Raw genomic sequence first — 15,127 nt, forward strand, 5'->3', positions numbered from 1 at the left:
GTCTAGATGTTCAAACCTGTAAACAATGACAGGTGTCAGCTGTGGATAAGTATTCAGTGTCTACGTTTTGGGCTAAAAAGATATAGAAGGTTCTCTCAGAGAAGTAAAAGATTGCTGTTGGTGTTTGGTCAGCAGAGGGAAAGCTGTGAATACTCTGCTAAATTTGAGGACAGAATACTAGTCAGTGTGTAATCTTTGATTAGACATGAGGAAGAATTCATGAAGTCTAATCAGGATAGTTTCAAAGAACAATATTTAATGGATCCAACCAGGGATCTGATAAATGTGTAACGATCTCAGAGTAAAGATCTTGGGAACAGGGGGAATAATAAGGTAGAACTTAGAATTCAGTTTGTGAGTGAGAAACTTGGGTTAAATATTGGTAATTACATAGGGATGAAGGGAGAGTTGACTGGAGTGGATTGGGCAGGGAATATAGCAAAAAAGACAGTTGAGGAACAATAGCAGACATTTGAGAAATAGTTCATAACGTACAGCAAATATACATCCAAGTGAAGAAGGATTCTAGCAAGAGGATAAAACTACCATGGTTAACCAAATAAGTTAAAGATAGTATCAAATTGATAGTAGCAAAAGTTTGTGGTAAGCCAAAGGATTGGGAAAGTTTTGAAAGCCAAGATGATCAAAACAAAATACAGAGGGAGAAACCAAATTGATGGTAAAATAGCAAGCAATATTAAAACAGATTGCAAACTTTTGTTTAAATATATAAGAAGGAATAGATGAGGCTGGGGAAATAATAATGGGGAACCTGAAAATGGCAGAGAAGTTGAATAAGTATTTTGCATCAGCCTTCACAGTAGAAAATACAAATAGCATCCAAAAATACTAAATAATCAAAGGGCTAAATGGAGAAGGAAATAAATATAAGAAGTATTGCTAAAGAAAGTGGACTAGCAAAATTAATACGAATAAAGACCAAAAGTCCTATGTACCTGATAGGCTGCATCCTAGTATATTAAAGGAAGTAGCTACAGAGATGGTGGATGCACTGGTTTCAATCTTCCCAAGAATCCTTAGACTCTGGAAATGTCCCAGAGGATTGAAAACTGCCCGTGTAACACCCTTATTCAAAAAGGGAACAAGACAAATAGAAGTAACTATAGTCAAATTAGCTTAACATCTGTTGCTGGAAAAATGTTAGAATCAATTATCAAAGGTTCAATAGCAGAGCATTTAGAAATGCATAATAAAATCAAGCTGACATAGCATAGCTTCACAAAGGAGAAATCAAGCATGAAAAAGAACATTCTTTCAGGAGATAACAGGTAGGATAGATAGAAGAAAACCAATAGATACAATATATATGGATTTCCAAAAGTCATTTGATAAGGTAGCAATATTGGAAATAGTATTTTCGCATGGTTAGAGGACTGGCTAACTAACAGAAGACAGAGAATTGGAAGAAGGGGAGCATTTTCAGGATGGATACATTTAACTATTGGAGTACCACAGGGATCAATGCTGGGGCCATAATTATTTACAATATACCTATTAAATGCTGAAATGAGGAGAGTAAATGTGCCCATGAATAGGAAAGATTTGGAGGGATATTGGCCAGGAGTAGGCAGGTGGAACTGGTATAGTTTGCGATTGTGTTTGGCATGGACTATTTGGACTGAAGGTCTGTTTCCATGCTCTATGACTCCACGTACCAAGTGAATGTTTGCAGATGACAAAAATATGTGGGAAGGCTACTGGTAAATTTGGCACAAAAACTCCTCAGAGGGATTTAGATAGGTTAGGTGATGGGCAAGAACTTGTTTAATGGAATATAATAAGGGAAAATGTGAAATTATGCACTTTGAAAGGAAGAATAGAAGAATTTGGTATTATTCAAATGGAGAAAGACTGCAGAGAGCTATAGCCCAGTGGGATGTGAGAAAGTCCAAAATCACAAAAACTTGCAAGTTGAGCAAGTAGTAAGGAAAGCCAATACAAGTTGGCTTTTGTTCTGATGTCATATGGTCTTAAGAAAATAATAGCTGAAGTTAGTATTTTTACTCTCAACAGTGAGTCTAGAAATTGGTCATGGAAAACAAGGAAGCTTTCAGGCAATGAATAAATATTTTTCATCTGTCTCCACTGTAGAAGTTTTAGAAAACTTTATAAAAATACTTCAAAATCAAGAAGTAGAAGTTGAAATAATGACAATCACCAAAAAAAAGGTATTAAGAAAACTATCAGGCCAAAAGCTGACAAGTACCAAGGACTCCATAGCCCGTAATGTCTTACAGAAATGACTGCAGAGTTAATAGAAGCATTGTTATAATCTTCTAAAATTCCCTAGATTCTGAAGAATTTCAAATCATTTGAACAGACTCATAAAGATGCACAGCACAGAAACAGACCCTTCAGTCCAACTCATCCACGTCGACCAGATATCCCAAACTAATCCAGTCCCATTTGCCAGTTCTTGACCTCTAAACCCTTCCTATTCATATACCCATCCAGGTGTCTTTTAAATGTTGGAATTGTACCAACCTTCACCACTTCTTCTGGCAGCTCATTCCATACACGGACCACCCTCTGCACGAAAAGGTTGCCCTTTAGATCTCTTTTAAATCTTTCCCCTCTCACCCTAAAACTATGCCATCTAGTTCTGGACTCATCCAACCCATGGAAAAGACCTTGTCTATTTACCCTATCCATACCCCTAATGATTTTAGAAAATTCTGTAAAGGTCACCCTCAGCCTCCGATGTTCCAAGGAAATCAGCCCCAACCTGCTCAGCTTCTCCAAAGCTCAAACCCTCCAACCCTGGCAACAACTTTGTAAATCTTTTCTGAACCCCTTCAAGTTTCATAACATCCTTCATATAGCAGAGAGACCAGAATTGAACACAATATTCCAAATGTGGCCTAACCAATGTCTTGTACAGCTATAACATGACCTCCCAAGTCCTATGACCAATAAAGGAAAGCATACCAAACGCCCTGTTCACTATCCTACTTATCTGCGACTCCACTTTCAAAGAACTATGAACCTGCACTCCAAGGTCTCTTTTGTTCAGCAACACTCTCCAGAACCTTATCATTAAATTTAAAAGTTTTGCCTTGATTTGCCTTTCCAAAATGCAGCACCTGATATTTATCTAAAGTAAGCTCCATCTGCCACTCCTCAGCCCATTGGCACAACTGTACTCCCGTTGTACTCTGAGGTAATCTTCTTTGCCGTCTATTACACCTCCAATTTTGGCGTCATCTGCAAACGTACTAATTGTACCTCCTATGTTCACATCCAAATCATTTATATAAATGATGAAAAGCAGTGGACCCAGCACCGATCCTTGTGTCACACTACTGGTCACATGTCTCCAGTCTGAAAAGCAACCCTTACCACCAACCTCTGTCTTCTACGTTTGAGCCAGTTCTGGATCCAAATGCCTAGTTTTCCCTGTACGCCATGTGATCTAACCTTGCTAACCAGTACCTTTATTCAAGAAAGAAAGGAGAGACAAAAAGCAGGAACCATAGGCTGGTTAGCTTAATATCTATTGTAGTGAAATTGCTACAAATCTATAATTATGGAGGTTCTCACAGAATATTTACAAAATTATTATGTGATCAGGAAAAGGTATCAGGGTTCTATGAAAGGGAAATTGGCTTTAACCAATATATTAGGGCTTTTTGATGAAGTTTCAAGTAAATTAGATAAAGGGAAACCTATAGATGTGGTGTACTTGGATTCCCAGAAGATTGGAGACAGATTGCAGAATTCAGTGGGGTATACAAATCTGGAAAATGAACTTACCAAAGATTGGTGTGTGGGTACAGCAAGCAATGAGAAAGATAAATGGAATGTTGTCATTTATTGCAAGGAGAATGGACGATTGAAATATAGAAGTTTTAATGCACCTGTACAAGGCTTCTAAACAGAATTTAGAAGAATGACAAGTGGTCTTATTGAAAGATAAAAGATTCTGATTGGGTTTGACAGTTGGATACTGAAAGGAATTTTCCATTTGTGGGTGAGACTAGAAAGAGAGGGCACAGTGTCAGAGTAAAAGGTCTAATTTTTAAGACAGAGATAAACTTTTACTCTAAAGAGACCCTTTGTGGAATTCTCTTCCTAACTTGTAGTAGACACTAGATAAATTAAACTATTTAAGTCTGAGTTAGGTGGATATTTGGTATTTGGTAGTGGAGTCAAAGGTTAGAGAGGGCAGACAGGAAAGTGGAGTTGAGACCACAATCAGATCAGCCATGATGTTATTGAATAGGAGAGGGGCTTGAAGGACCAAATCACCCATTCCAGCTTCTGAGTCCTACACTCTTATATATTAGATGCTGATAAATAGTGTTTCGTCTATATCATCTTTAGTTCTTTCGCAATAGAAAATATCTTAAAACCTGAAATCTTGCCATATGAACCTTTCATTTGGCTATTGGAATTTAAAAAAAAATTTTATTGTCTCTGAGGAAATCATAACAAACACATGGGCCAGACCTTCCAAGGAGTGAATTGCGGATTACCGCTCTGGTCCTTCTGTTTTTATGAAAGAAGGAGCTCTGTGTTTCTGAGAGGAGAGTCCACTCAGGGCTTCCTCTGAAATATAGAGCCACACTTCAAGTATGACAGTTCTTTCATTGTGCAGAACGGTCATAGGAAGGCAGATCATAGCTTCTTTTCACAGTAGTCAGAGTGCCAGTTGGGGAGGGGATAAAATGGTAGATTGGTAGGGGTTAGACTGCCATGTCAGTCGATTGCCAGAATGCCAGAACAATAAGTATTGGGAGCCATTTAAGTAAAGTAACAGCTAGGTAGTGGATAGGTTGCCAAGTATGTAGGGTGCCATGTGGGGAGAGTGGCAGGGTACAAGATGCAAAGTGAAGAAGTGATGCACTCTTTAGGGTAGATTGGGGTGGTTGGGAGAAATTGAGGGTGGGGAAATTGGTTGGGTCTGGCATGGAGACATCATTCAGAGTCAGGGGATTGTAGTTGTAGCGTAGTTGAACATATTTGAGGTAAGTATAGTGTCAATTTAATAGTTACTCAGGAGTTAGACTATGTATTTGTTAATTTAAGAATTCCTGAGTAGCATTTTACTTAATTTCATTAGAACTCTCCAAGTCTATAATTCAATTTCCTGCGAAATTCCTTCAGAGCATGCTACAAGGGAATTTTACAAGGTTTCCATGTGCAACTCCCACCTACACTGAAATAACAACTGTCTGCCAGCAGAAACTCTGAGCCAATATGAATGAATGAATGAGAATAAAGGAGAGTTGCAGACCTGAAACACCATGCAAGGTGAACAAGTAGTAATCTTTTCTTCACAGAAAGGCATTCCATAGAAAGCAGAAGTGCTGATATTTGCATCACTAAAACACACTTCACAGAGGGGCGATGATCAGTTAGCCTTCTGATAAGTCTAGGTTTTACTGGTCTGAAGCTCCTAAGGAAGAGGGTCTACTGGCCTGAGAGTCTCCTGATGGAGGGGATCTGCTGATCCCAGACACTCACAGAGAGGCTCTACTAGTCTGAGACTCTGAGGGGAAGAGATCTGTTGATGCCTTTGTTCTGAAAAACCCCTCAAAGATAACAGTTCAAGACCCCTTCTCTGCTGCATATCAAATGAATCAGGAAGTTCTCCACTGCAGGAACTTAGAGTCCATGTGGATTTGTATGTGAGTGGGGGAACTGTCAGTCGATTCCTGGCCCAATTCTGGGAAAAACTAATGCATGAATCATGCAGCGTGTGGCCATTCAGTGACTGACCAAACTGGGGGATTAAGGGTGCCAGGCTTTGCTTCCCAGCACTCCGGAATGAAGAAGAGGAAATGCAGAAGAGGATTGGGTCGAGAGCGCTGTTCACATACCATAATGGCAACGACAAGTATGACTTCAGCCAGGTGTAGATAGTGTGGACACTTGCAGTCCAGTTTTCTGTGTAAATGTGCATCAGGGTGGCAGCAGTATCAGGAAAGTTACAAACGAAAAAGGCAATGATGACAGCTCCTGTAACAAGACAAAAGACACAATCAGCAATTCTATTGAGTAACATTCATCCAACATATTACACAGCAGTCAACCTATTTCATATGATGAGGAATTGGTTATTTCTTAACAGCTCCATTACCACACTTTCAATGTGGCGTTGGTTTATTGCAGCCTGACTAATACCACTTCCATTACTTTTGCCTGATGCTGTCTTCATGCTTCCTATGCTGCATAGAGCCACTTAGTTTCCCATGGTAACTTCATGGAAATACTATAGAGATGGTATCTGGGTTACAAAAGCACAGCTTTCATATCAAACAAGTTATATTTTTCCTATTTAATTCATCTCCAAAAGGAGTCATTTATTTTCAAAAGCCATAAATTGAGTCTGTATTCCGGCAGCATCTTTGATGTGGAGACTTTTTCTATGTTTTAAAGTAGCCTCAATAATCAGGAATGGCTCAGCAAGCACCAATAGAGATCTAATTAGCACCAAGCAGACACTTTTATAACAGCTTTTAAAATGCTTTAATTAAATCATTCAGTGACCTCTTCATGTTTCCCTGAAAGATTAATCATTTGGGTGCATTACATTATGTTGCTGAGCATTGTAAGGAGATGCATTTCAGGAAATTTGTACATTCTTTGCCTGTCAGTGCCTATGTGAGTCAAGCTGCTACAACCACGACCACTCTAAGTTGTATATTGCTACAGAAATCTTGTTTAGGCTCATAAGAGGAGGAATAAGCCATTCAGTCCCTTGTTTGGCAATAAATTTGTGCAGAGCAAGTGACTATTGCTTCACTGTCACTGGGTCAAAATCCTGGAACTTCCAGCGCCAAGGTCCCGGTTACTATTCTGGTCTTGGGTGACTGTCTGTGTGAAGTTTGCATGTTCTCCCTGTGTCTGTGTGGTTTCCTCAGAGTGCTCTGGTTTCCTCCCACAGTCCAAAGATGTGCAGGTTGGATGGATTGACCATGCTAAAATTGTCCTGTGGTAACCAGGGAATGTGCAGTTTAGGTGGATTAGCCATGGTAAATGTGGAGTTACAGGGCTAGAGTGAGTTTGCTGAGCCTGGATCTAGGTGGGATACTCTTCAGAGGGTTGCTACAAACTTGATGGGCCAAATGGTCTCTTTCCAAGCTGTAGGGATTCTATGATTCTAAATTGGAGTATTGTCAAATTGACAGCTGTGGCAAGTGGAGCGTTGTCAATATCTGCATTGGGCACTCAAGATTTTACAGTCTATGTTAATGACTTAGGCTGTGGGAAGTGTACATGGAGTGGCTGGAAGAAGATTGGTTTTCTTGATAGACTGGGCTGCATTCACAACTCTGTAATTTATTATGGTCTTTGGCAGAGCAGTTGCCATACCAAACTGAAATGCATCCGGATAGGATGCTTTCTGTTGGTGCATCTATAAAAACTGGTAAGAATCCTTGTGACAAGCCAAATTTCCTTAGCCTTCTGAAGAAGTAGAGATATTGTTGTGCTTTCTCAACAATAGTTGACATAGATGGACCAGGATTGATCATTGGTGATATTTACTTCTAGGAGTTTGAAGCTCTTGACCACCTCTACCTCAGTCCCATTGATGCAGACAGAGGCATGTCCTCCACTCTACTTCCTGAAGTTGATGACCAGCTCCTTTGGTTTGCTGACATTGAGGGAGAGATTGTTATCTTTACACCATGCCACTAAGCTCTTTAACTCTTTGTTGTACTCTGTCTTGCTCTTGTTTGAGAACCTACCCAGTACGGTGGTGTCATCAGCAAATTTGAAATTGGAGTGAGATCTGAATTTGGCCACTTGTCGTGAATGTAGAAGAAGTATAGTAAGGAGCTGAGTACGCAGTCTTGTAGGCCACCAGTGTTGAGGATTTTTGTGGAAGAGGTGTTGTCACCTATCCTTACTGATTGTGGTCTATGGGTCAGGAAGTTGAGGGTCCAGTTGCAGAGAGGGGAGAAAAGTTAGAACAAAGAACAAAGAAAATTTACAGCCTAGGAACAGGCCCATCGGCCCTCCAAGCCTGAGCCGATCCAAATGTACTGTCTAAACCTGTCAGTCAATTCCTAAGCATCTGTATCCCTCTGCTCCCCACCTACTCATGCATCTGTCCAGACGCATCTTAAATGAATCTACCGTGCCTGCCTCTACCACCTCTGTTGGCAACGCATTCCAAATGCCCACCATCCTCTGTGTGAAGTACTTGCTGCGTGTATCCCCCTTAAACTTTCCAGCTCTCACCTTGAAAGCGTGACCTCTGGTTATTGATTCCTTGGGGAAAAAGCTTGTCTCTATCCACCCTATCTATACTCTTCATGAGTTTGTAAACCTCAATCAGGTCCCCCTCAATCTCCTTTTTTCTAATGAAGTCGTCCTGAAAGCCGGGCAGTTTACTATGAATAATGATCTGTTTGAGGTTTAATGGTTTTTTAAAGGTGAGCAGTGGAGGTATGGGGAAGGTCTTGGCGAGGTGCTCATCCTCGTTGATAATGTGTTGCAGGCTGTGAAGAACATGGCGTAGTTTTTTGGTTCCTAGGAAGTACTGGACAATGAAGGGAGCCAAAAAATTACTGTCTCTTCCATCAAACTTCTTCATTGTAAAATGGGTATATTCAGTTCTGGAAACGAAGGGAAGAAATTAATGAGAAATAGGAAAGATGTTGCATTGACATAATGTTTAAAAACATTCCCCAAAGTTTTTTATAATCAATGGATTACTGTCGTGGAAGCAAATACAGCAGGTAAATTTTAGGAATGTTCAGGAAAATGAATGACCAATTAAACCATGTTTGGTGAATTGGTTGAGTGATGAGTGTTGCCAAGGTCAGCAGAGGAAAACTAAAACATTTTATAATAATGCTGTGAAATCCTTTAAATCTAAATTTTCAGACAGATGGAACGCTTGCTTATTGTTTCATCCAAAAAGAGAGCATCTCCATCAATGCAACATTCCATCAATATTGCACCAAAGTGCCAGTCTAGATTAAATCTTTAAAAGTTGTTAAATGCAACAATAAAGGATAAGCTCACCCCGAAAGTGCTGTTTTCTGAGTTAAAATCTGTCATAATGATTTATATTGGCTGTCAGACTGATCATGGGGCTGATCCAAGAACCCCAACTCCCAGCATTCCTGTTGAGGACTGCCTGTTTGGGAGCCCAAGCTCTCTTACACTCTTGATGGAAAATTACTGAAGACAAATTTCTGGTTGTGTTGATGTGTGCCTTCTGTCTTTATTCTTATTTTTCTCGTGTGGATGGTGTTTTTATTGTCCTTTTTGTGATCTTTCTTCATCTATAATATTTTCTTGTTCTGTCAATATTTTGCACTTCCTTCCAGATGCTGCCTGAGAAGAAGTGCATTTCCTACATTTTCTGATTGTCAGTATTAGCAATGATTTATGTGAACCAGTCCCATTTTCATATCTGTTCCCTTTGATCCAGGCTGATATAATTCTGATCATACGAGCAAGGAACGAAAGTAGTCCACTCTGCCATTCAATAAGATCTTGGCTGATCTGATTTTACCCTCTATATTACTGCATATCCCCAATAGATTCTTGATTGCCAAGAGGATGAAAGACTGTCTACCTCAAATATTTGAAGATTCTGCTTCCGCTGCTTTTTGAGATAGAGTCACAACTCTGAGAAAATATATTTTCTCATGTCTGTCTTAAATTTTTTCACTTTTAATTTGAACCCCTAGTTGTAGGTTCTCCCATGAGAAGAAATATTTTCACATCCACCCAGTCAAGTCTTATCTTATATGTTTCAATTAAGTCACCTATGGCTCTTCTCAAGGCAAAGGTGAGGACTGCAGATGCTGGAAATCAGAGTCTAGATTAGAGTGGTGCTAGAAACGCAGAGCAGGCCAGGTAGCATCTGAGGAGTGGGATGAAGGGCTTTTGCCCGAAATGTCCTTAATGTATTTGTAAAATCCTTTTGGGTTCTCCTTAACTCTATTTGCCAAAGCTATCTCATGTCCCCTTTTTGCCCTCCTGATTTCCCTCTTAAGTATACTCCTACTGTCTTTATACTCTTCTAAGGATTCACTCGATCTACCCTGTCTATACCTGACATATGCTTCCTTCTTTTTCTTAACCACACCCTCAAGTTCTTTAGTCATCCAGCATTCCCTATACCTACCAGCTTTTCCTGTGAAATGAATGAACAAGTCGCTGTCATTTATTTTGTTGAGTTTAAAAGTGTACAGTGCAAACATATGGTATTTCTGCCTACAAAGAGGAGAGCCATTTGTAGCAATATATTAGGTTCAAGTTGACTCAAGAATACGACACTACAAGCCCAACTGTCAATACTAAATTGGCAGTTAGTGCAATTTCTCACAGATACTTTCCGCAATACTTATATCTGTATTACCAAATGACTATTTTACACAACCTTATAATTGTTACCTTGCTGTTTGAAGGAGCTTGGGGTAAGGATATTGGCTGCTGTATACTGCTATATATTGGTTGCTTACATACAACAATGACTACACTTCAAAAGTGTTTGATTGACAGTGAGATGTCCAGTGGTTGTGAAAGGCATTACAGAAATGTAATTTATTTTTTCTCCCTTTTGAACGAAGGTGTTGGTTTAGTATCACTCAATTGTTGTTGTCCACACTTTCCATCTATCATAGATCACTGCAGAGCAGGGCTGTTCAATCACTTTGCATGGGGTGGTGGGGAATTTCCATTTTTCTCTCCCTCGGTCAGATGTGATGGGATGGAGTAAACAAATTGAATAAAGGTAAAATTCTCCATAACTGTGAATGTGAATTTCAAAGGGGGAAAAAATCCACAACAATAAACTGACTTTTAAAAATATTCATTCACAGGATGAGGGTGTTTCTGGCTGGGCCAACATTTATTGCCCATTCCTAGTTGCTTTGGTGGTAAGCTGCCCTCTTGAACTACTTCAATCCATTTGGTGTGGATATACCCAAAATGCTGTTTTAGAGATTCTTCCAGGATTTTGACCCAGTAACAGTGTAGGAACAGCAATGTATTTCCAAGTCAGGGTGGTGGATGCTTTGGAGGGGAACTTGCAGACAGTAGTGCTCCCATGAATCTGCTGCAGTTATCTTTTCTTGGAAGGTGATATCTAAGGAACCTTCGTGAATGTTGTGGATGTGGAGCCAATCAAGGGACTGCATTGTCCCAGATTATGTCAAGCTTCTTGAATGTTGTCGGAGCTGCACCCATCTGGGCAAGTGGGGAGAATTCCATCATTCTTGTGGCTTGTGGACAGTTTTTGGGGAGTGAGGAGGTCAGCCATTTAATTATATGAATAATCAATAATAAAGATATGAAGTGGTACCAAGCAGCAGATTGTGTTGTGGTATTGTCACTCTTGGGATGAGGGCCCAAATCCCACCATAGTAAATTATAAAATTTGCAGTTTTAAAAGAAGTAGCCTCATGGTTAACTAACAAAGCCTCTTTTATTTGCCTTTGTGGTTAAGACGCAGAGTTAGAAAGAGAAAAAGACTGTGAAGTGGAGAAGAATGGACAGAGGAATTTGTTTGCTTATTCACTCACTCACGCAGCCACTAACTAACCCAGCCATTCATTCACTCAACCAGTTACTCAATCATCGATTTGATCACATGTTGAACAGTTCACTCACTTGACCACTCACTTACCCATTAACTCACTCACCCATTGATTCACTTACCCATTCGGCCACTCATCCACTCGACTACACTCCCACTTGGTTACATACTCTGTTATCCACTCATTCACCCAGCCACTCAATCACTTGACCACTCCCTCATTTGGCCATATACTCATACGGCCTCTCATCTACTCAACCACTCATCTACTTGGTCCCTCACCCATCCAGCATCTCATCGATCCTGCCACTCAGTCATACACACATTCACCCAGCCTCTCATCCAAGCTTCCAATCAGTCACACACTTATTAATCTTGCCTGTCACCCATCCAGCCACTTAGTCATCCACTAATTCAGTCACCTGGCCACTCACCCACTTGGCCATTCGATCACTCACTCACTGACATGGCCAATCACTCAGTCACACACTATCTCAAACAACCTCTCACTCACCTGGCCGTTCACTCACACACAGATTTACCCAGTTACCCATCTACCCGCTCACCTAGCTACTTGCCCACTCATCCAAAGGTGTTCCGCATAGTAGTCTCCATGCTCGCAAGGCCAAATGCAGACTAGATGAGTTCTCCACAGGCATCACTTCTACTCTGTCTGTGAGAATAACCCTGACCTTGTGGTTGCTTGTCAATTTAATACAGCCTCTCGCTCCCATGCTAACATTGTTGGTTTAGGCATGCTGTAATGTTTTGGCAAAGCTCGATACAAGTCGGAGGAAAAGTACCTCATTTTCCATCGCAGCATTTTATAGCTTTCAGAGCTCAACATTGAGTTCAATAACTTTATAATGTGACTACTGTCTTCCATTTTGATTATGCCTGGCGTCTTAGCCATCCCCAGAGTCTTGTTTCAGCATGGCTGACCTATTTCCCATAATCTGCACCTATTATTAATGCTTACTTTGCAACAAGATTTCTCCTTTATCAATATTAGCATTCCCATTTTGTTTTGCTCTGGGCACCCTCAGTGTCAGTTCCACTCACTTCTCCTTACCCTTTGTCAACAACATAAACATCATCATTTTCCAGCTCTGTTTAGTTCCGAAGACGAGTCATGGGATTTGAACTATTAACTCTATTTTTCCCTCCACAGGTGCTGCCAAACCTGCCATGATTTTTGAGTACTTTCCATTTTTATTTCAGATCTCCAACATCTGCAGCATTTTTTTTTTGACCAAAGGCTCCATGCACTGATGAAGGACTCCACAACAGACCACATGGTGGTCTGGATGGCACCTGCTGGACAAGCCTGCTGTAGAGCATGCTATGTTTGTGCCAATCTCCTATATTACAAATTGTCAACCTTATGACATGAATTAGCTGTATTCCTTCCAAGGTCTATATATCTTTCCTGAGATTTAGTGACCAAACTAAATGTAGGGAACTCCCTATGGGAATTGACAAGTCCCTTTCACTTTCTCACTTCAACTGCAGACCAATGTGATATGTGCACCAATCCACATATAACTTACTGTGTCTCCACACTGCAATCTTATACATAACTTTATTGTTTCTTATAAATAATTGATAAATATGCGTTTATTTCATTTGTCGTTAAAATGTATGTGTCCCCTGCAAGGCCTGTATTTTCACAGCCATCCTTATTTTCATTTGAGAAAGTGGAAAGGGGAGGCCCTGAGTACAAATCCATTTTCTCACATCCTGCCATTCAGAATGAAACCGATTATCCTAATTTTTGCATCCCAGCTAGTCCCAACTGATCCTTGTCATAAGGTTGTCTTACCTATTATGCAATATATGAGCTTTGCCTTATTAATTGCAAAGAATGATAACGAAGATATTTACTCACCCATCAGTTGAAGGGCCTTTCTTTCTGTTCCAGGCAAATTTCCAGAAGTAGTGAAGGAGTTTGAATATTGACCTCTCCATGGATGGGTTAATCCCATCTCTTCCCGCTGCCGACTATTTACACTCAAATGTCGAAATATTAACAGGTGAAAAATGATAATCACAGTAAGTGGAACGAAGAAGCATAGGATACTTCTCAGCTGAACCATGGTCTTGTAGATTGTAAATGGCTCTTGCTCAGACATCTCGCACACAGTGGAATAGAAAACAGCTTTATCCTGGGAAGTGGCAGTATAGTCCAGAATACAGGCAGCTGATTGCCCATAAACAATGGCAAATGGTACAGCTGAGATAACTGACAAGACCCAGATCGCTGCCAATAGATAAACCATTCGAGATTGTCGTAGACTAGTGATTGACCACATTGGATGGCAAATGGCAATGTAACGCTCAGCTGTAAAGGCAATGATAGTCCAGCTAGTTGCAGCACAGTAGATCTGTCGGATCATAAAATAGAGTTTGCAGACAGGGTTACTGAGCAGCCAGGGATAGTACTGCCAATAGTACCGGTACACAGTCACAGGTATGGTCAATAGGAGTAGCAGATCAGCCAGTGCCAGACTGAGGAGGTAAAAGCGAATGGCACTGACTTTCATCCGTCCATTCTTTAGTAAAGTCAAAATGCTCAAACCATTTGCAAATACACCGAAGAGAAAAAGTAAAACATAAAATACAGTGACGGGAATTTTAACATAGCCTGGTTCCTGTTGCTTGGACCCAATCAACAGATGATGTTGATTGTGTGGATATTTATTGTGTTCAATTGTATCACTTGGGTTTGATTCATTATTGAAGGACCTAATGTGTATCATGCATGGATCCATATGATTAGCCACAGACCAATTCATTTCGTTATACTACTGTTATATTTAAAGTCAGTTGGAATGTAAATTTTGTCCAATAAAATCCTTGAAATGCAGTTGGTATAATGCAAATTATTATCACGACATGGGAACCTCAAGGTGATTTGTCACGATTTCCACAAACGATTGCTTGTTTTGTCTATTAAAACTGCAACATTGGTACAAAAATATTCAATGGAAAATCAAAATAATATTGTGAAAAGTTGAACAGAGCTGAGAGATTTGCTTAAATTGAAAGTGACTTACTTGTACCAGTTCAATTCTAAAATCAAAAGAGCATGTTTCCTTTTATATGTGGATTCACAGCAATTTGAATTGACTTCTTTCTCTCATAGTTTACTCAGGATCATTGCATTCGATTTGGATCACTGAAGTCCAGGGTGGTCCAATACATCTGCCATCACACGTCATGTATAGTTATCTCTCATGTATAGATTGTGTCAAATGATCCAGCAGAGAGAACTGAATATCAATAAATGAATCTAAGTCCTGAGGATATTGCCCTTTCAGAATAAGCAGCTGGTAAAGGAAAAAAAAAGTTGATAGGTTAGACACTGCATGAGATATTTTGCTGTGTACAATATTGTGTGTGTATTCATGAGAATCTCTGTACACAGTGTGTCATTATGTCAAGAATATGGATTAGAGCTCATTCCAGTTCAGTGATCCAACTATCAGAAAACAGATTAGCCATGATCTTATTGAATGGTGTGACAGGCTCAAAGGAATCCTGGGACCTGATCAATAGTACCCTAGAACTCTGTGGGAAGCTAGGGCACTGATTGCTGGG

At 40.1% G+C, this 15,127-nt stretch overlaps 1 protein-coding gene across 1 annotated transcript; it reads right to left on the minus strand.

The window, feature by feature from the left end:
* Positions 1 to 5,277: 5,277 nt before the first annotated feature.
* Positions 5,278 to 14,446, minus strand: LOC122560977 (neurotensin receptor type 1-like). Its single transcript, XM_043712221.1, has 2 exons — positions 13,416 to 14,446; positions 5,278 to 5,982 (listed from the first exon to the last, which is right to left on the minus strand). The coding sequence occupies exons 1-2, from the start codon at positions 14,320 to 14,322 to the stop codon at positions 5,420 to 5,422; spliced, it is 1,470 nt and encodes a 489-aa protein (XP_043568156.1). The 5' UTR covers positions 14,323 to 14,446; the 3' UTR covers positions 5,278 to 5,419.
* Between the last annotated feature and the right edge of the window lie 681 nt (positions 14,447 to 15,127).

This window comes from Chiloscyllium plagiosum, chromosome 22 (assembly GCF_004010195.1).
Source record: "Chiloscyllium plagiosum isolate BGI_BamShark_2017 chromosome 22, ASM401019v2, whole genome shotgun sequence".
In the NCBI taxonomy this organism is placed as follows: domain Eukaryota; kingdom Metazoa; phylum Chordata; class Chondrichthyes; order Orectolobiformes; family Hemiscylliidae; genus Chiloscyllium; species Chiloscyllium plagiosum.

What these genes read in the sequence shown, in the direction of transcription:
- LOC122560977 (XM_043712221.1), bottom strand. Translation starts at nt 14,322, where the DNA reads ATGAATTGGTCTGTGGCTAATCATATGGATCCATGCATGATACACATT. An exon ending in AAAGGCCCTTCAACTGATGG is followed by an intron (nt 5,983 to 13,415) that starts GTGAGTAAATAT and finishes GTCTTGTTACAG; the next exon opens with GAGCTGTCATCATTGCCTTT.